Consider the following 19,913-nt stretch of genomic DNA (forward strand, 5'->3'; position numbering starts at 1 on the left):
CCCCACCCCCCCAAGTGTTACTTTGGTGACCGTGGGGGCACGAACTGCTCCTTGCCCAGGCGTCGCGGCGCTCCCTGAGGCGATGCCCTGCGGCTGAACTGCCGCAGCCTCTGTTCCCTGATTTTCCCGGCGGCTCCCCGGGGAGGCCCTCTGAAGCCAGAGTAATCCTTCCCCCGGCCCTCCACCTTCTCAGCAGCCTTCTCTGGAGCCTTCTCGGGGCTGCCGTTCTCCTCCGCTCTGGCAGGGGGGACGATGTTGGCTCGGTGCTCCCTCAGAGGCTGGACAGGAGCCGGAGGAGGCTCCTTCGGGGGCTTCTGGCACACCTCGGCGTAGCTCAGCTTGCGAGGCTCCTGGGGCAGCAAGGGAGAGCAGCAGGGGTTACACGGCACAGGGTGGGAGGCAGCTCACAGGTCATCTGCTCCCACCTCAGGGCCACCTCTCAGTGCGACCTGGCTGCTCCAGGCCTCACCCTGCACAGCCAGGCTGTGCTCTTCCAGACCACCCAAGGCACCCTGGCAGCAACGCAGCCAGAGACGGCAGCACAGCTCTGGCAAACTGCACAAGAGGAGCTCCTGGGTAGGGCCAGGGGTTTGAAACTGGAGCAGGGGAGATCTGGGTTGGACAGCAGCAGGAAGTTCATAATGAGGGTGGGGGAATACTGGGCCAGGCTGCGCAAGGATGTGGCTGAGGTCAGCCTGGATGTGGCCCTGGGCAGCCTGCTCTGGTTGGAGCTGTCCCTGCTGCCTGCAGGGGGCTGGACAGGATGCCCTTGGAGAGTTCCCTTCCAACCCAATGCAATCTGTGACTCTGTAGCCATCAGCACACCCAAGAGCAAGCTCCCCACGCTCCCCACTGCCCCTGGGCCCTACCTGCACCACCACAGCAGGAGCTGTGCTTGCACTGCCTGAAGGTGAAGGGAGATTTGTCCTTGGTGGCTTTGCAGTGCTGACAGGAGAGACAGACACTGGAGGGGAAGCATGGCTGGGGACATCCTTCAGGGCAGCCACTTCCTCTGGCTTGCTGTCTGGCTGAACCGTGCTGTCAAACCAAGAACAAGTCCCCAGTGAACCCAGCCCAGCTCAGACATTCACCTCTGAGCAGGGTTTGGCTTCCTCTGAAGTCACAGCAGAGCAGAGTGGCTCAGCCACCACCACCACAATTTGTCACTTCCATCTAGTGGCCTCTAGAGAAACAGCCTCCCACAGACAGAGGAAGCAGCAAAGTGGCCACCAGCTGGGGCACTGCTAGAGCCTCCACTCAGGCCCTCTCCATACCTTAACACCACAGCCTCAGGCTGGCTTGGTGAGCTGGCACTGGGCACAGGCTGTGGGGCAGGGCTGTGCATCTGTTCTTCCTGAGCAGGAGCTGGGCAGCTGGGCACCACATCTTTGCTTTCCTGCACAGAAAGGGAAAGCTGCAAGACACAGAGAGATCACAACAGGGCTTAGGTTGCTCCTCAGTACACCACAGATCCATGGAATGGGTGGGAAGGGGCCTCCAGAGATCATCCAGCCCACCCCCCCTGCCAGAGCAGGAGCAGCTAGAGCAGGAAGGGGCAGAGTGTGCTGATACCTTCTCTTTGCAGACTCCTTTCACAATGTCAGACATCCTGCTCTCCAGCACAGGCTCCCCTGGTATCTTTGCTGTGCTGCCAGGCAAAGGTGGGAAATTTGATGCTAGCAAGTCAAACTTTGGTGTCTGAGTCTTTGTTTCTGCTGAAGGCTGAGGTCTCTAGAGAAGGGAAACAGCTGTTAATGAAGCCAGGACCCCCAGCCTGAAAGCACAGAGCAAGGGTCAGGGAATTAATAAGGCTCAGGGTGGAAGGGAGCTCAGAGCTCCTCTCCTCCAACCTCCCCACCACAGGCAGGGACAACCTCTCAGCTAGGCTCAGCTGCTCAAGGCCTCATCCAGCCTGGCCTTGAACACCCCCAGGCAGGAGGCAGCCACAGCCTCCCTGGGCAGCCTGTGCCAGGCTCTCACCACCCTCCTGCTGAAGAACAACTTCCTCAGCTCCACTCTGACCCTGCTCTGCCTCAGCTCCAAACCATTCCCCTTGGCCTGTCTCAGACACCCTCTTGAGAAGCCTCTGCAGCCTTCCTGCAGGACCCCTTCAGGTACTGGCAGGCAGCTCTAAGGTCCCCCCAGATTCTTCTCTGATAGAGACACTGAAACCCCAGGGTGTAATCCAGGAGTCTAAGGCCTGTGCCCCTCCCCCAGTAGAAGCCAAGGCAGCAGCAGGCCTGGGGCAGCTCCCCAGGCAGGGCACTCACTGGGACTCGCTCCTCCTCCCTTCTCCGCCGGCCTCGGAACACATTCCTCCTGGAAAGGCAAAGGCAGGCAGTGAGGAGCTGCCTCCTCCTCCTCCTCCTCTGCACAGAGGAGAAGCTCCTCAAGCTTGAACCCATTCCCCTTCATCCTGCCACCACAGCCCCTCCCCAGCCCTCCTGCAGAAGCCCTGCAGCTCCCAGGTCTCCCCAGAGCCTCGCTCGCAGCGGAGCACTCAGCACACACAGCTCGTTTCAGTGCCTGCTTCCCCTGGACAGCCTCTGCAGCAGCAGGCTTTGTGCTGGTGCTTGAGGGCCCTTGGAGCCTCCAGCAGCCTGTCCCAGCTGCAGTGCTGTGTGGCAGCAAGAAGCAGCAGACTCAGCTCTTTACCTGCCCCTGCCAAGGCCATAATCTCCATTCTGCTCCATCTGGGTGGCAGGAGAATCCTTCTGGGAATAGCCTTGGTCTTGGTGCCCAGGTAACGTGCTGCTGTGTCTCTCCATCACAAAACTCCTGGAGCTGGTTCTGCTGGGTGGTCCTTCCCCCACTGGCATGGTGCTGGCAGGGGCTGGACCCTCCCCAGCGTGCTCTGAGCTGCTGGAGGATCGGAAGTGAGGCTTCACCCTGCAGGGCACAGAGCAGCAGCTGAGTGAATCCAGGGGGTGCAGCACCAAGCAAACACCTCCCCCCCTGGCAGCTCTGAGTGCCCAAATCAAACTGCTGGACCAGAGCCACTGCAAGTTGCTCTCTGGATGGCCAGCCAGCCAGATGTGAGCCTAACCCACAGTGGCAGTGAGGAGTCCCTGTGCTAAACCAACTCAACCTCCCTTTCCCACATGGATGTTGCAACAAATGCAGGCAAAATAAATAAGAGAGGCTTGAACAAATGTTTAGCTACAGAGAGAGAGAGAAATAAATCCAGGGCTTGGCTATTAACTGCCAAAACAAATCAAGGTTAATGAGCCAGGACAGAAGCCCCAAGGCAGAGAGGGATGAAGCTCTCCAAATGAGCTCTTCTGCACTTCAAGAGAAGATAACACTGAACAAAGAGTCATTCAGGCTCTGCAGCTTCTCAAGCAGCTGCAAGGATCAGTCTTAAGGCCCCAGGAAGGTGAAGTTTCCATCAGCAAAGAGCAGAGGGAGGAGGAGGAGGAGGGAAGTTAACTGAGTTCCCTTCATGCTGCTCAGTTGGTTCTCGAAGCCAGAGCTCAGCCCTCAGATCTCATAATCTTAGCCATCACTGAGAAGGCCACAGTCTGGTCTGGGCAGAAGAGCAAAGCAGAAAAGACAAGGAAGGATAATGAAGGGGGGAAAAAAGAGTGGAGAGGAGAGCAGAGGAGAGGAGAGAGAGCAGAAGGAAGCAGCAGGAGGTGCAGGCTGCCCAGCCCAGGGGCTGCTGGACCTGGTCTCTCTTAGCGCGATACTTGATCATCACTGGGCCGAGGCTCTGGGGTGTGCACAGCAACCCTCTGAGGCACAACTGCAGCCTGCTGCCAGCTTGGCAACCCTCAGGGCTTCAACAGCACAGCTTTGTGCCAGCACAGAGGCTGAGGAGAGAGAAAGCAAGCAAGGGAGAGCAGCAGCCCCTGCACGGGCTGCAGCCCAAAGCTGTCGCTGCAGCAGGGCCGCGGTGCCACAAACTGAAGTCTTGGCACAACCAGCAGCAGAAGGATTCCACAGATGTGATTCCCAGGGCACTGCAGCTGGGAACACACAGCTCTGGTACAGTGTGAGCACTCCTGCTGCTGAGAGCACCCAAACACCTGAGAGTTTTCCAGGAACCTTTAACAAAAGCTCTTAACTGGGAGCCCAGGACCTGGACCTGGACCCCCACACCACCAACCTCACTCCCAGCCTGCACCAAGCCCCCCCAGACCAAATCCTGCCTAAGCCACAGCCCTGCAGTGCCTCCCAGCCCCACTTCTGGCACTGGCAGCTGAGTTCTCAAACCATATCCAAAGCAATTCCCCTGCTCCCAGCCCCCAGGCTGAAGGCACTGAAGGAGCCTGCAAATGAACCAACTGTTACCCACACAAACAGGTTACTACTCCACTGTGTTTACACAGAGCAACTGCCCCAGCAAACACAAAGCTGCTTCCTCCTCCTCAGTGTCTGCAAGGGTGAGGAGTGAGCTAAGATGTCAGGGAAGGTGAGGATGAAGCAAACAAATCCCAGGAACAGCCTCAGCATCAGGCAGTTCTAGCATCCAGCAGTCAGCTGCAAGGCCAATCACACCACAGGAGTGGCTTACACTCGTGCTGCACCAGTCTGTAAGCTGTGTGTGACAAGCAGCATTAGCAGCACGACCTCAGGAGGAAGCTCTTTGTCTGCAGAAGCTCCTCTGGGGCTCAGGAGCCACCTCTGCCCCCCCCCAGCACACACAGCCAGCAGCCTCAGCTCTTCAGCTGCCACACTGATGCCTTTATCAACCAGGCTGAAAGCCTTCAGACACCTGAGCATCAGAAGCAGCAGCCCAGGGGCAGCAGAAGGGCTGCAGCAGCGCAGGGAGCACTGGGAGAGGCCAGCAGCAGCGCAGGGAGCGCTGGAGAGGCCAGCAGCAGTGCAGGGAGCACTGGGAGAGGCCAGCAGCAGTGCAGGGAGCACTGGGAGAGGCCAGCAGCAGGCAGGGAGCACTGGGAGAGGCCAGCAGCAGTGCAGGGAGCACCTGAGCTGCCAGCAGCAGTGCAGGGAGCACCTGAGCTGCCAGCAGCAGTGCAGGGAGCACCTGAGCTGCCAGCAGCAGCGCAGGGAGCACCGGGAGAGGCCAGCAGCAGCGCAGGGAGCACTGAGAGAGGCCAGCAGCAGTGCAGGGAGCACTGGGAGAGGCCAGCAGCAGCGCAGGGAGCACTGGGAGAGGCCAGCAGCAGCGCAGGGAGCACCTGAGCTGCCAGCAGCAGCGCAGGGAGCACTGGGAGAGGCCAGCAGCAGTGCAGGGAGCACTGGGAGAGGCCAGCAGCAGCGCAGGGAGCACTGGGAGAGGCCAGCAGCAGCGCAGGGAGCACTGGGAGAGGCCAGCAGCAGCGCAGGGAGCACCTGAGCTGCCAGCAGCAGTGCAGGGAGCACTGGGAGAGGCCAGCAGCAGTGCAGGGAGCACCTGAGCTGCCAGCAGCAGTGCAGGGAGCACCTGAGCTGCCAGCAGCAGTGCAGGGGCAGGGGCAGCTTACCGAGTGCGGTGGAAGGGACGCCCGATGCTGAGCGCCGCGGCGTTGGCTTTGTAGGAGCCTGGGGTGCTGAAGCCATTCACAAAGCCACCGTTGGGGAAGGGAGCCTGAAACAGACACAGCACTGAGTGCCTCAGCTGAGAGGAACAAGGGCTTGCAGCTTTAGGAGGCTGGGTGAGGCCCTGAGCAGCCAAGCCCAGCTGAGTGGTGATCCTGCCCATGGCAGGAGCTTGGGGCAGAGGAGCCCTGAGGCCCCTTCCAGCCTAAGCCATTCCATGATCCCACAGCTGGAAGCCCACTGCCCCTCCTGCTCTCCCAGCCAAATCCCTGACCTTCTGGGCTGACCTCCCCCCACCTGCATCAGCTGTGACTCACCAGTGGTGTTTCAAAGTAAGGTGCAGGGTTTGGAGACCAGGTCTGAGGCACAATGCTGTAAATGGAGTACTGCTGAGGGCTATATACAGGCTGCATGAAGAGTGGGGAGGCAAACTGTGCTTGTGTCTGGACTGGCTGGGGGTACACACTGGAGTCCACCACCCTGTACCCATTCTTAGCAAAAAAGGTGTTGATGGCTTTTATCCTGGCCTGCAAGAGAAGCAAGCACACCACAGACATCAGCTGGGGGTGGGGGAAAAAGGGGAAGCAGAACATGAAAACCTTCTTGAAAGAACAGAGAGGATGCAAGGAGGAAGTGAATTGATTCCTGCTGGCAAATAGAAGCTGCCCTGCAGGGATCCTGCAGGAAGGCTGCAGAGGGACTTCTCATGAGGGTGTCTGGAGACAGCCCAAGGGGGAATGGTTTGGAGCTGAGCAGAGCAGGGTTAGAGTGGAGCTGAGGAAGAAGTTCTGCAGCATGGAGGTGGTGAGAGCCTGGCACAGGCTGCCCAGGGAGGTGGTGGAGTCCCCATCCCTGCAGGTGTGGCCATGGCACTTGGGGACAGGGTTTGGTGGCCACAGGGGTGTGGGGCTGCTGGTTGGACTGGATGCTCTTGGAGGCCTTTTCCAACCAAACCAAGTCTCTGGTTCTGTGACCTTGCTGAAGCCAAAAGCCTCCAGAGCCAAGTGCTAGGAACCAGCCCACTGCTACCTCCTCCCTGCAGCCTGCCCTGAAAGCACAAACAGAGAATCCCCACCAGACAGAAACCTCACACAAAGCAGCCTCACCATTACTGGCTTGCCCTGAAAAGTTTTCACTTCCTCCCTTAAGTACTTAAATGCCTGCAGAGACAAAAAAAAAAAGGAGAGATGAGATGAGCTGAGCCTTAGAACACCCTGGAACAGTTGTGCTTGTTTGAGTCCTGAAGGGTCTGACAGCAGCCACCCTGCCTGGGCAGCAATGTGCTTCCCTTCAGGAAGATCATCAACAACAGCAGGAATGGTTCTGGGCTCCTCACTCCAAGTAGGACACTGAGAGGCTGGAGCAGGCCCAGAGAAGGGCAACAGAGCTGGGGAAGGGTCTTAGGAAGAGCTGGGGCTGCTCAGCCTGAAGGAAAGGAGGCTGAGGGGAGAGCTGGCTCTCTACAATGCCTTGAAAGGAGGCTGGAATGAGGGGGGGGTTGGTCTCTTCTCAAGTTACAGCTGATAGGACCAAGGGAAATGGCATCAAGTTATGGCAGGGAAGGTTTAGGTTGGACACTGAGCAAAGCTGCTGTACCCAAAGGGTTCTCACAGGCCAGAGGAGGCTGAGCTGCCATCCCTGGCTGTATTTCAAAGCCATCTGGCTATGGTGCTTCAGGGCACGGTGCAAAGTGGCCCTGGCAGAGTCAGACAGTGGTTGGGCTTGGGGATCTTGGAAGATGCTTCCCAACCAGAGTGATTCTGTGAGGCAAGCTCAGGACACTGGATGCCAGCTATGGCTGGAGGGCACTGAGGCAGGGAAGGGAATCCTGAGCCTGCATCTCCAATCCCCTGTCTCTAGGAACCAGAACATGCAAATCCTCTCCTAAAACAGCAGGGAGGGAGGTCAGCAAAGCAACTCTGCTCAGCTCCAGGGAGCAGGGAGGGGGATTCCTGGTTGAGCAATGGAGGTGCTGGGGGGGAGAGAAGAGCTGGTGGAGCCTTACCTGCTGCGCATCCGTGTCTGACTGGAATGTAACGTACCAGTTGTTGTTGTGAGCAAACTCACAGCTGATCACCTTGGGGCAGTTCTCATTCTTAAACAGAGCCTTCACCTCCTGCAGCAGACCACAAATCAGGCAGCTGAGGAGACCAAGTGAAGACCAAAGCCACAAGCCTACACTGCAGCTCCTCAGCTGCACTCCCCCTTTGACCAGGGAATGTGTTTGGCCTCCTCTGCCAGGCACCAAATTATCCTCTGTGTGCTCAGGGAGAAGTTCTGCACAGTGAGGGTGGGGAGACACTGGCACAGGTTGCCCAAGTGGGGCTGTGGATGCCCCCTCCAGGATGGATGAGGCCTTGAGCACCCTGGGCTAGGGGGAGGTGTCCATGGCAGGGGGTTGCAGCTGGCTGATGTTTAAGGTCCCTCCCAACCCAAACCACTGCATCAACCCAAGAGCTTTGCCATCATTAGATGCTAAAGGGAGAGCAAAGCAGCTATGCAGCATCCACACAGAAAGAACCAGTTCCTGATGCCAGCAGACACAGCAGCCTGGGCTGCAGCTGAGCCATTCTGCCAGCCAGCAGCAAGCCCCTGCTGAGCCCCTGGCTGCTGACCTCTATGGGAGTGGTTTCGGGGATCTCACGGAGGATGATGATGCATCTCTTGTGGTTTGGTCTCACTTTCTCCCCTCTCTCATCCACCTGGACCATAGGGGAAGCTGAAATCAAAGCACAGAAGTTGGTTTAACAGTGGACACTGCAGGGCAGAGCAGCTCAGCAGCAGCCTCCCTCACCCAACCTGTGAAGGGCTCAGCCTGAGGAACCAGACTGCATCAGCTCTGCTTCCAGAACCAAACCTTCCCTGCTGTGAAGGTCTCCTCTTTTCCCCTCACTACTTGAAGGGGCTGGTGGGAGAGCTGGGGATGGACTCCCTGGCAGGGCCTGCTGTGGCAGGACAGGAGGGGTGGCTTTAAACTAAAGGAGGAGAGATCTAGACTGGAGCTGAGGAAGAACATTTTGCTAGTGAGGATGGTGAGAGCCTGGCCCAGGCTGCCCAGAGGGGTGAGGGCTGCCCCATCCCTGGAACCACTGCAGGTCAGGTTTGGGGCTCTGAGCAACCTGTTCTGGTTGGGGATGTCCCTGCTGGCTGCAGGGATTGGGCTGGAGGAGTTTGAAAGGTCCCTCCCCACCCAAAGCACTCTGTGAATCTCTGGAGCTGGGCAGAACAAGGTTCCCCTCTCCCCTTACCAGAGCATGGCTCAAGCAGCCAAGGGACTGAAGGGAAGATTTATTAAGCCAGGCACCAAAGCAGCCCAGACTTACATCTCAGCACTTCCAGGATCAGATCCATGTCAGTTGTCAGCTTCTTGATGCCTTCCATGTTGGCAATTGTCCATATTGGGACAAACTGATCACTGTCCATCTGAGACATCAGGTAGAGATCCTTTGAGAGATTCTCACTGCAGGGAGAGAAGTCCATCAAAGCCTGACCCTTGCTCACAGGAGCCTCAGAGCAGGAGCATCTGAGGCTGAAATAGTCACAGCCAGCAGCCACAGTGGCCTCAGGTTTTCCCTCCTGGCAAAGCCCAGCAGAGATCAACACAAACCAGAAGGGAATTCAAACCCTTAACTCAAAGGCAGAGTGCTCTGCAGGTCAGTGTGCAGAGAGGACCTGGCCAAAGAGACCTCTGCTGGCAACACTCAACTCAGTGACCTCCACTCTCCCAGCTGGGAAGCACAGAAGGCAAACTCAGGGCTCACAGAGGGCCAGAAGTGAAGGCACTGAAGGGTACTGCAGGGCACTCAGCAGCCTGGCTCCATAACCCCCCCCCCAAGCCCCCACCCCCAGCTGCTGCTGGTGAAGAGGAGAGCACAAAGCAAGCCCCAGAGAGGAAGCAGCTGGCAGCAGCTCTCTGAAGGGCTCCCAGGGGGGGAGGGAACTTTACTGTACCGGGAGAAGCAGAACTCAAGTTGCTTCTTCAGACATTCCCTGATGTCCTCTGTGGACACTGTGGAGCTGCCTTCACCTGCAAGGGACCACACTCAGCCTCAGCCCTCAGCCTCCCCAGGCACTGCACAGTATAAAAGAATGAACCCTGCTGGGAAAGGCTAAGAGGGAGAGGCTGAGACAGCCTAAAGGCCACTTCCCCCCAGTGCCTTGGAGCCCACAGCTCCTTGCCCAAGAGCTGTGGCTGCCCTGGACCTCCTGGGACATGCACTGAATGGAACCTCTCAGAGCTCCTCCTCAGGAGGATCACTGCAGAGGATCAGAGATACTCAGCCCCTGCCTTCACCACTCACCAGACACTTCATAGATTTGGTACCCAAGCTCCTCAGTGGCCAGGACAATTCCATTGGCAGAAGCTTCATCCACTCCTGTGCCATTCCTGGTGGCCTCACAAGCTGGGGGATACATCACTTCATACTGCTTGCAGCTCTCCTCTGAGGCCTCTGTGCCACCTGCCAGAGGGACACAGCAGCAACACAAAGCCCAGCACAAGCTTCAGGATTTTTGCCACTTGAGACTGTTGGCTGCCAACAGCAAGCACTCAAGGAGGCTGCAACTGAAGTGCCTGCACTTAGTCTGCTCCTCAGCCTTTCAGCAGCTACTTACAGCTACAAGGACAGGCTGAGGGAGCTGGGGGAGTGCAGCCTGAAGAAGAGAAGGCACCAGGGGGACCTTAGAGCTGCCTTCAGGTACCTGAAGGGATCCTGCAGGAAGGCTGCAGAGGGACTTTTCATGAGGGTGTCTGAGACAGAAGGGGGAATGGTTTGGAGCTGAGGCAGAGCAGGGATAGACTGGAGCTGAGGAAGAAGAGGGTGGTGAGACTCTAGAACAGGCTGCCCAGGGAGACTGTGGCTGCCTCCTGCCTGGGGGTGTTCCAGGCCAGGCTGGATGAGGCCTTGAGCAGCTGAGCCTAGCTGAGAGGGGTCCCTGGGCATAGTGGGGAGGTTGGAGCAGATGAGCTCAGAGGTGCCTTCCAAGCTAAGCCATGCTCTGATGATGCTCTCACTGATCTGCCAGGACTGCAGGTGGCCCTCAGACCTTATCTTCCCGTTCACAGGGTCAGGAGTGTGCCAGAGTGCAGCAATGGAGACCTCTCCACGGGCTCAGCACCTCCCTCCCCTCTCAGCGCGTTACTTGGTCATCACAGAGCCCCTTGGGTCCCCTGGGCTGCTGAATTCTGTCCTGCCACAGCTCTGGACTCCTTCCTGCCCTCCTCCACCAAAGCTGCCCCTCTGCAAACTGCTTTTCCAAGCTTGTGGCTATGCCAGCACCGACAACCTCCAGCACAGGAGGCTGCTCCTTACCACTGAACTCCTGCAGGGAAGCCTCAGCCCTGCCCAGCAAAGGGCTGCACCACAGCCAGCACCCAAAGAGAGACCTCCCCCCCAGCACCTCACCCTCAGTGGGAGTCCCTTGTGCAGCTGCTGTGTCTTGCCACGAGTGCTCTGCTCCATTTGTTGGTGCCTCACTGCTCCCCTGGGGTACTTCTTGCCAGACCTTTGCATTGGGGTTCAAGCCAGCACTCTTGGATGTTACCTGCTGGGGGGGAGAGCAGAGGCTGCAGTCAGCCACAGGCAGGACCCTGCAGGCCTCAAGCCAGACAGCAGAGGTGAATTTAGTGATTGGCTACCCGGTTCCACATCTCCAGGCTCTACCCCAAGCTATCAAGCACCTAAGTTGATTTTCTTTTGTTTTGCTCATGAATTAAAAGAGGAAAAAGTCCTTGGGTGCTTCCCAAGCATTTCATTTCTACCTCCATGAGCAGGATGTTGCCTTCACCCCCTCTGTATTGACATCCAACAGCATCAGCAGCGGACGTGGCTTAGCCGTCAGGGACTCGGGGACCTCCTAAGCTTTTAAAGGCTTGGCTGCCATAATGCTCCAGGCCCTTTTCACCACAAAGGGAAAATTTCCCTTCTCCAGACCCCTTCCTAGAAAGGAAGGTGAAAAAAAAAACAAAAAGAACACAAAACAGATTTCAAGGACAAGAAGCTGAAGGCTTTGTGAGGCAGAGAGAGATCTGCGCTGAGCTCGCACACCCCGCGGGGACTTACCTGAGATCCGCCCCAGGGCTGCCCCCGCGGCTCACACCAGAGGCCTCTCCTCCAGCTTGGAACCAGGAGGCTCCAGTTTGTCAGGTGCCAAGACAAGCACACAGCCCTCAGAGCCTGCTGGGAGCTGGGGATCAGCCCCCTTAGAGAGTGGGCAGCAAAGGGCCACAATTGGAGCGAGAAAGTAAAGAGTGGGAGAGAGGAGAAGCTGCTGGATGCCAGCCTGGAGCCTGGCAGCGCCAAACAACCCTGCAGCAGATGCTGGCCTCCAAGGTCCCTTTCCCAGAGCTGCTCAGAAGCTCATCTGGGTAAGGAGTCCAACAACAGCACAGAAGATAAGCACTGGAATGGCTTCTGCTCCATCATGATTCAGAGATCCAAGGAATGCTTTGGAAGGGACCTCAAAGAGCAGCCAGCTCCAGCCCCCTGCCGTGGGCAGGGACACCTCCCCCAGCCTCATCCAGCCTGGCCCTGAGCACCTCCAGGGAGGGGGCAGCCACAGCCTCCCTGGGCAGCCTGTGCCAGGGTCTCCTCACCCTACAGAATTTCCTTCTCCTCTCCAGTCTCAATCTCCCCTCTCCAGCTCAAAGCCATCCCCCCTCACCCTGGCACTCCCAGCTGCTGTCCAGCATCCCTCCCCAGCTCTCCTGGAGCCCCTTCAGGCACTGGAAGGCTGCTCTGAGGTCTCCCTGGGAGCTTTCTTTGCTCCAGGCTGAAGAGCCCCAACTCAGCCCTTGCAGGCAGACAACAGAACTTTGCTTTTGCAAAGAGTTCTCCTGCCCACAGCTCCTAAGCAGCCCCCAGAGCCTCCTCCAGCACTGCCCAGTGCCCACTTCACTCACAAGGTGCTTCAATGTAAAAGGCAAAGGCCACCAATTCCAGCTCCTCCCTCACAGACCCACAAATAAGGAAGTTTGGTATCTCAGAGGCCAGCCTCCTGGAGGCTGAGATGAAGGAGTGGCTTACTCCCAGGCCTCAAACAAAGCAAAAAGGATAAGGAAGCAGTTGCCAGAGCTTTAGAGATAATTCCTCTGCCAAGGTCACAGCCAACCCCACAGCTATTTGCAGCAAGGACAGGCCCAAACTCAGCAACAGGGAGGCTCTGGCTGCCCCCTCCCTGGGGGTGTTCAAGGCCAGGCTGGACGAGGCCTTGAGCAGCCTGGGCTGGGGGAGAGCTGTCCCTGCCCAGGGCAGGGGGCTGGAGCTGGGGGGGGATCCTTCCAGGCAGCCCTGAGCAGCGCCCTGCAGGGGCAGCCCCGCTCTGCCAAGCAGCTCCTCTGGAGAGGCCCAACAGCAGCTCCTGCTCCTTTCAGCGAGGCTGCCAAGCCCTGAGCCTGCTGGGCTGGCTGCAGGGCAAACCCCCAGCTGCTCTCGGGAACTTTCATGACGAGGTTAAAGCTTTACAGAGTGACAAAGGTTAGGAACACTCTCTGGCAGCCGCCAGCTGACGAAGCTCTCCTCCCCTCAGCGCAGCCTCCCTCTGCACATGTGGATCAAAGGGTTCCCCCCCCCCTTTTCCTTCAGCCCCCACCCTCAGCACTGCCTATGGAAGCATCTCTCCCAGTCTGGGAGGATGGCAAAGAGCAATTCTTCAGCCCCAGCTCCGTTTTACAGCTTCAATTAAGGCGCCCAAGATGAAAGTAGCTCAGCTCCTTTCCAAGCAGCCTGTTTTGGTGGCAATTCAAATCAGCAATCAGAAGCTCAGCTCTGAGCCCCTGACAGGTTTCCCACAGCCTCTGGAAAGGAACAATCTAGAAGAGAAGTCACTGAAACTTGTGAGGTGAGAATCTGAACCTTTTGGCAGAAGGGGAAATGTGAGCAGGGAGAGAAAAGCAAAACCAAAGCAAGGCTGAAGGTCAGCAGGGCCTAGGAAAGGAACCTTGAGCTGGCCTGGAGAGAGGGGGAGAAGGGAGATCTCCACCTGCAGCAGGCTCAGACAGAGGCCAGCAGAGCTGCCTGCCACCTCCTCAAAGCTCACCCAGACCCTGAAAGGGAAACAAAAAAACCCCAGAGCAAGCTGGGGTCAGCCCAAAAGCAACAGGCAGAGCTGCTCTGGAACTGACCACAGGGAGCCAGCAACAGCTCCCTGCTCTGGAGGCCCCAGGTCGTGCTCAAGACACATCAATGGCCACAGGAGTTCCACCACTGCATGCAGGGCTTCACTGCACCAGCCAGTGAGCAGCCCAGGGCCAGGGCTGTCTGCTTCACCCCTCAGCAAAGCAAAGGCACAGGGACCATGGCACCACCCTGACCTGTGCCAGTGTCCCCCCTCAGGTCTGGGTGAGCAGGGACAGCCGGGGGGGGTCTCACCCAGAGGGAAGCAGGAAGCCTCCCCTGGCAGGGAAGAGGGCCAGCAACAGTCAGTGCCTCCCACAGGCCTGGTTTTCCAGCTAGGAAAGGTTGCTGGCAATACCTAGGGCAGCATTCCCCTCCCCTGGAATGCCCAGGCTGCAATCTTCCCAATCCATTAGCAATGCATGGCCTCAGGAAGAGGTGGCCTGCTGAGCAGACCCCCGAGCAAGGCAGCAGCATTCAGCAGCAGGCTGGCCCAGTCCAAGCAAAATGCTCCCTGGCTGCAGCAAGGGCTCTGAGCTGACAGACACTGAAGGGAAGCAGGATTCCAGCACAGGTTCTGTGCTGGCACCATGGGCACACCTCAGCAGTGTCCAAACCACCCAGCAAGTCAGCTCAGCCCTCTGAGAGCTGCAGCACTTCCACCACAGCCCAGCTCTGCACCTTCTCTGTCAGGCAGCCCCAAAGATCCCAGGACAAAAGCTGCACTTTGCTTCCAAGCCCCCTGGCTGCAGTGTGCCACAGCACCTGGGCAGGAGCTCCAGCTCCCTGCCCTGGCAGTGCTGCAGAAAGCCCACACTGATCCCAGGAGCTCAAATGCAGACACTGTGGATGCATCCCCAACGAGGAGGACAGAAACCAACTCTCAGGGCTGTGAGTGGGAGAGGAAAACCAATCACAGCTCCCCAGGTCAGCTCAGTTTGTCCTTGAGCAGCATTCCCTACGCTCCCAGCAGTCTGCTGCCTGGCTGCACAGGCTCCTCATTCGCTTCAGGGCCCAGCCTGAGCTCCATCCTCCACACAACCACTCCACATCACTGCTGGGGGTTCCAGGATCTGCCTGGAGAGGCCCCCACGGATGGGGCTGGCTGCTGGCAGCTCCTGGCTGCAGCTCCAAGCCACCTGAACAGTTCCTCTGCCAGTCACAGGCTGGGAAACCAAACTCTTAAGAGCCATCCACTCCGTGCTGCTGAAACCCTTCCTGCCTCCCCCACTGCAAGTCAACTAACAGCCAGCTGAGAACAGGGGCAACTGTTTGAAGACAGAGAAGGTGTTGCCCAAACCTTTTTGTTTTGAGGCTCTTAACCACAGAGATGCTGAGATCGATGCCAAAGAGCAGCAGCACCACGCTGGACCCGAGCACAGCACTAGCAGGACAAGTCCCAGTTACTCAGAGAGCTTCTCTAGAGCCTTTCAAGACCCAGCTGGATGCGTTCCGAGGTGGCCCTGCTCTGGCAGGGGCGCTGCTCTCCGCGATCTTCGGAGGTCCCTTCCAACCCCCTACCACTCTGCGGTTCTGTGCTTCCTTCCCTAACCCAGCAGCTGTTTGCTTTCCCCACAAAACGCACCGCAAAGTTTAAAGGAGCTGCCCAGCTGCCTGGGTCTGCGCAGCAAACGCTGGAACGGCTCCCCCGGGCCCCGTGCACCGCCGCCAGCAAGCCAAGCACGGGCTGCGGACCCAGACCCGGGCCAAGGCGCTGCCCCCCCGGCCCCGCTGCCGCGGGGAGCGGCCGTGTGGCACAGCAGTGACACAGCAACAGCCGGCTGGCCCCGCGCCCTCCCCCGGTGCCCCCCGTGCCTGCGGACGGGCCCCACGCGGTGCCCCAGCCCCCCGCCCGCAGCGACGGCTGCGCCGCCCCAGCCGAGCCTCCTCCCTCCGCTGCCGCGAAATCACCTCCGCTCCGGCCGGCCCCGGGGCTTCCATTCCTGCGTTCCAGGCAGCGCCGCTGCCCCCAGCGCGCCCAGGCCCCGGCGCAGGCGCCGGCGTGCAGAGCCGCGGGGCGCCCGTGCGCTACCGAGGGCCGCCGGGCCGGGCCTGCCCCGCCGGCGCCGCTCCGCTCCCCGCCGCCTCCCCGGGCGCCAGGGGCCCCCATGAGTCCCGGCCGCCGCCGCAGCCTCGGGCGGCGGCGGCTCCCGCAGCCCCGGGGCCCCGGCCGCGCGTCACCTTCAGGCCAGGCCGCGGTGCGGCGGCTCCGCCGGAAGGTCACCGCAGTGCCTTTCACGCGCCCCGCGCCGCCCCCACGCGGAGCTCGCGCCGCCGGCGGAGCCTTCCCGCGCGCCGAGCTCCCCCCCCCTCCCCCCGCCGGGCCCGCGGCCGCCGCCCCCGGATTTGCTGTGTCAGCCCCGTCCCCTCCCCCCCGGCGCGGCCGGCGGAGCGGAGCGGCGTGCGCGGCCTCCCCGCCACATGGCCCGGCAGGGCCCGGCCCGGCCCGGCCCGGCCCCGCTCCGCCTCACCTCCACGAACAGCAGCATCCTGCCGCCCGCTCCCAGGCCAGCGGGCCCGCGATCCGCGCCGCGCTCCCCGCTGCCCGGCGGCGGTCGCGCCAGCGATAAGGACACTCGGGCTCCGCCTCCGGCTCCTGCCGCCAGGGCCCGGCCCCCTCCTTCCTGCCGCCACCGACCGCCTCCTCCGGGGCACGCCGAGGCCTTCCGGGGCAGGGGCGGGGCCGGGCCGGCCCATTCCCCGCGCGGGAAGGGGTGGGAACCGCTGCGTCAGGGCCCGCGGCGGCTGCACCACTGCGCGGGGAGGGGCCGCGGCGCCCCCCGCGGCTGCAGTGGGCTGCCCCAGGCGCTCGCAGCCGAGGCTCGCAGCGCGCCGAGAGAAGCTTCCAGGCCTTGGGGCTGCTGGTTGACCCCCGGCGCCCTCGGCCGCTGCTCACGACGGTGCTGCTCAAGCCCCTTCGCCAGCTTCACTCTTCTTCTCTAGATCCGCTCCAGCCCCTCAGTGCCCTGGGAGTGAGAGGCCCAAACTGAACCCAGGATTCAAGGTGTGGAGGGGAGGGGGACACCCCCCTGGCCCCGCTGGCCACACCGTTGCTGATCCAGGCCAGGCTGCTGGTGGCCGCCTTGGGCTCCTAGAGCCTCGCTGGTTGCTGTACAGCTGCTGTCAGCCAGCCCCAGGTCCCTCTCTGCTGGACCGGTTCCAGCCCCCAGCTTGGAGCACTCGTGGGGTGGTTGTGACCTGAGTGCACTTGGCCTTGGTGACCCTCAGCCCATTGCCCTCCTCCTGAGGCACACCGCTGGTGATGAGTCTCCAGCTGGAGTTAATTCCCTACCCCTCCCGAGGCCTCAAGCCAGCTTTTAGCCCAGTGAAGTCTCGACCCCTCTGAGCCATGAGCAGCCAGCATCTCCAGGAGGATGCTGTGGGACACTAAGGCCTTACCAAAGTCCAGGTGGACACAGGCACAGCCTTCCCCTCACCCACCAGGCAGGGCACCTGGCCCCAGATCAGGTTGGCTCAGCAGGACCCACGCTGACTGTGCCAAACCATCCTGCCCCCTGTGTGACCAAATGACCCTCGGAGGTCCCTTCCGACCCAGACCGTTCTGTGATGTCCCTCAGCAGGGCTTGCTCCATGCCTTCCCCTGGCACCAAGGTCAGGCTGACAGGCCTGGAGTTCCCTGGATCCTCCTCCTGGCTGTTTTGTAGATGAGATCACATCAGCCTGGGGAGCGTTGCAGCACCCCTCACAGCTCCCCCAAATCCTCTCAGCCTGCGGGGTGAGAGGGTCCCCACAGTGCCCTGCAACCCCTCCCCATAACCCAGCATCCCAAAAGACTACCCCAAGGCCTTCCCCTCCCCCAAACACCCCAGGGCCCCCCCCCCAAAAGAGAGCCTGGGGCAGTTTGTGTCTATCAAACGTGAGTTGTTTATTTCTGGGGGGACGCGACACGCGGGGGGGTTCCTACAGCTCGTGGGGACATCAACAGGCAACTGGAGGGGGAGAAAGGAAGGGGGAGGGGGGGGGGTGTGACACAATGAAGCTGCCCCTCCCCCCCCCCTCCGCCTCCTTCCCCTTCCCTCTAAACCCTGATTAAAAACGAGATTGGTCCTAAAAATATAGAAAGAAAGGAGTCGAAGGTCACCAAACCTGGAGGTTATCAAAAGGTCACTAACCCAGCGGCTGCTCTAGAAAAAGCGGCAGGCTGCGGGGGGCTGCGGGGCTGGGGGGGGTGGGCTGGGGGCACACACACACACAGAGTGCTCCCCACAACACCAGGGGGGAGGGAGGGCAAAGAGAAACCACACCCCCCCCCCCCCCTCGAACCACCCACCACCACCACCCCCCCCAGCTCAGCAGGGCTTGGGGAGCAGGGAGGTGTTAAAGTCGGGGAGGGGGTGAGGGGGAAGGTCGGGGAGTTCAACTGGGGGTGATGGGGACTCAAAGTGGGGGGGGGGGAGGGGAGTCAAACTGGTGGTGATAAAGATGAGGGAAGGAGGGGAAGGGAGGGGAGGGAGGCAACATTAAAGAAACAAACACACGAGACCGAGACGGAGACTCCCGGAAGGATTTCCCACAACAACAACAACAGAACAGAAAACACAAAGCAACCAAATCAACCCCAAAAAGAACCAAAACACACACCCCCCCCCAAAAAAAAACCAAACCTCCAAAACAGAAAGGTTTGGGGAGGAGGAGGAAGAGTGGAAAAGAAAACAATAAAGAAGCATCAACTGTAGGGGGGGGGGGAGAAAAAAAAAAGAGGCAACAAAACAGCCAAAAAAACCCAAATAACCCCAAAACCAAGAAAAACACCCCAAAAAAAAACAACCCCAAAGCCCCCTCCCCCCCAGATTCGACCCCACCCCCAAAGCAAAACGAAACCCCACGAGGAGGGGTTGGGCACAGCGCGGATCGGTAGAGAAAAATATAAATATTTCTGGTTCGGTACAAAGGTCCCAAAGAGGCTCCGGATCGCCGCTCCCAGCGCAAAGCAACAACAACAAAACCAACCCAGAGGGCTCCTGGCTGAGGTTCTCTGAGAGAAAAAAGGCTACTTGAGAGAGCTGGGGGAGAGAGAGAGAGAGGGGGGAGGGGCAACAAACGGGGGGGAGGGGAGGGGGCTCAGGGTGCTGCCCCTACCCCAGGTAGGTGAGTTGTTTTTTCAGTGCTCTGTAGGGTTTTGCCCCCACCTCCACCTCCACCGCCGCAGTCCCCTCCGGCCACCGAACCCCCAGAGCGAGTACCCGTAATAGCCTGGCCGGGGGGGGGGAGGGGGGCTGGGGGGGAAGGGGGGGGACTCAGGGGGCAGCTGGGCCCCTTCCCTGGCTGCCTACTGCGTGGGGAGGGGGAGCTGGGGGGGGGGATATAGCCCCCACCTCAGCTTGAGCCCCACCCCCACCCCTTTCCAGTCAGCCAGGGAGGGTGTCCCCCGACCCTGCACCCAGTGCGACCCCCCCCCCCCCCCCCCAGGACCTGGCAGGGGTCTGGGGGAGGGGGGACACCGCCTGAGGCTTCAAGTCCATATTAGAGGGGGTGCCCCCCCCCCCCGGCCCCGGGGCCTGCAGCAGCATCCCTGAGGGAATCCCAATTAGGAGCGAGGGGGCGGCCAGGACCCCGGCCCAGCCCCCCCAAGGGCTGATGGGGGTAGGAGGGGTCCCCGTGCTGGGGAGGAGGTGGGGCAGGGTGGGGGGCAGGCTCTTCCTGAGACATGGAGGCAGGGAAAGGGGCTGGAGGGCCCCCCCCTACCCTTCCCCAGTTCGATCCCTGGAGCCAGGCGGGGAGGGGGCCAGCACCCACCCTTGATTCCAGGGGGTTGCAGGAGGGGGGGGGGGGGAAGGGGAGGGAGGCTACACCGGGGGTCTCCCCTCCCTGTAAAGTGTCTGCATGGGTGTGGGGGGGTCCCGGCTCAGGATGGGGAGGGGGGAGGGGGGCGGGGGGGCTAAGTCCACTTTACTGGCCGTTAATGCCTGTAGACAGCGCACAGGAGTGCTCCACACATTCACTACAACTATTGCTATTATTAAATACTCCCAGCAAGGGGGGGGGAAGGGGGAGGGGGGAGGGGAGGAAGGGGCAGGGGGGGGAGGGGGGGGGGGGAAGGTACTTCCCTCTTTTTTTTTTTTTTATCTTTTTTTTGTTTTGTTTTTAAGGGGGAGAGGAAGGGAAGGGGAAAGGGGGGGGGAGGGAGGGAAGGAAAGGGGAGGGGAGGGGGGGGGGGGGAAGGATCTGTTTCTGCTCTGAATTGGAAAATAAAATTTAAAAGAAAGAAATTTTAAAGGAAAAAAAAAAAAAAACCACCTCTCTTTTTTTGTTTTTTTTTTCTCTTTTGTTGTTTTTTTTTTTTCTCTTCCTTTC

The 19,913-nt window shown here is 59.9% G+C and overlaps 1 protein-coding gene across 1 annotated transcript; it reads right to left on the minus strand.

The window, feature by feature from the left end:
- Positions 1-5: 5 nt before the first annotated feature.
- Positions 6-16,222, minus strand: LARP4 (La ribonucleoprotein 4). The gene is made up of 16 exons (XM_054177476.1): positions 16,070-16,222; positions 10,890-11,031; positions 9,786-9,944; positions 9,436-9,511; positions 8,808-8,944; positions 8,100-8,203; positions 7,490-7,600; positions 6,591-6,644; positions 5,802-6,011; positions 5,430-5,533; positions 2,656-2,889; positions 2,271-2,319; positions 1,573-1,731; positions 1,275-1,414; positions 870-1,038; positions 6-350 (listed from the first exon to the last, which is right to left on the minus strand). The coding sequence occupies exons 1-16, from the start codon at positions 16,085-16,087 to the stop codon at positions 18-20; spliced, it is 2,199 nt and encodes a 732-aa protein (XP_054033451.1). The 5' UTR covers positions 16,088-16,222; the 3' UTR covers positions 6-17.
- Positions 16,223-19,913: the final 3,691 nt, after the last annotated feature.

This window comes from Dryobates pubescens, chromosome 40 (genome assembly GCF_014839835.1).
Source record: "Dryobates pubescens isolate bDryPub1 chromosome 40, bDryPub1.pri, whole genome shotgun sequence".
NCBI classification, from domain to species: Eukaryota; Metazoa; Chordata; class Aves; order Piciformes; family Picidae; genus Dryobates; species Dryobates pubescens.

What these genes read in the sequence shown, in the direction of transcription:
- LARP4 (XM_054177476.1), bottom strand. An exon ending in TTCAGGGCAAGCCAGTAATG is followed by an intron (nt 6,012 to 6,590) that starts GTGAGGCTGCTT and finishes CTTCTCTTGCAG; the next exon opens with GCCAGGATAAAAGCCATCAA. An exon ending in CCTGAGGCTGTGGTGTTAAG is followed by an intron (nt 1,039 to 1,274) that starts GTATGGAGAGGG and finishes TTGGTTTGACAG; the next exon opens with CACGGTTCAGCCAGACAGCA.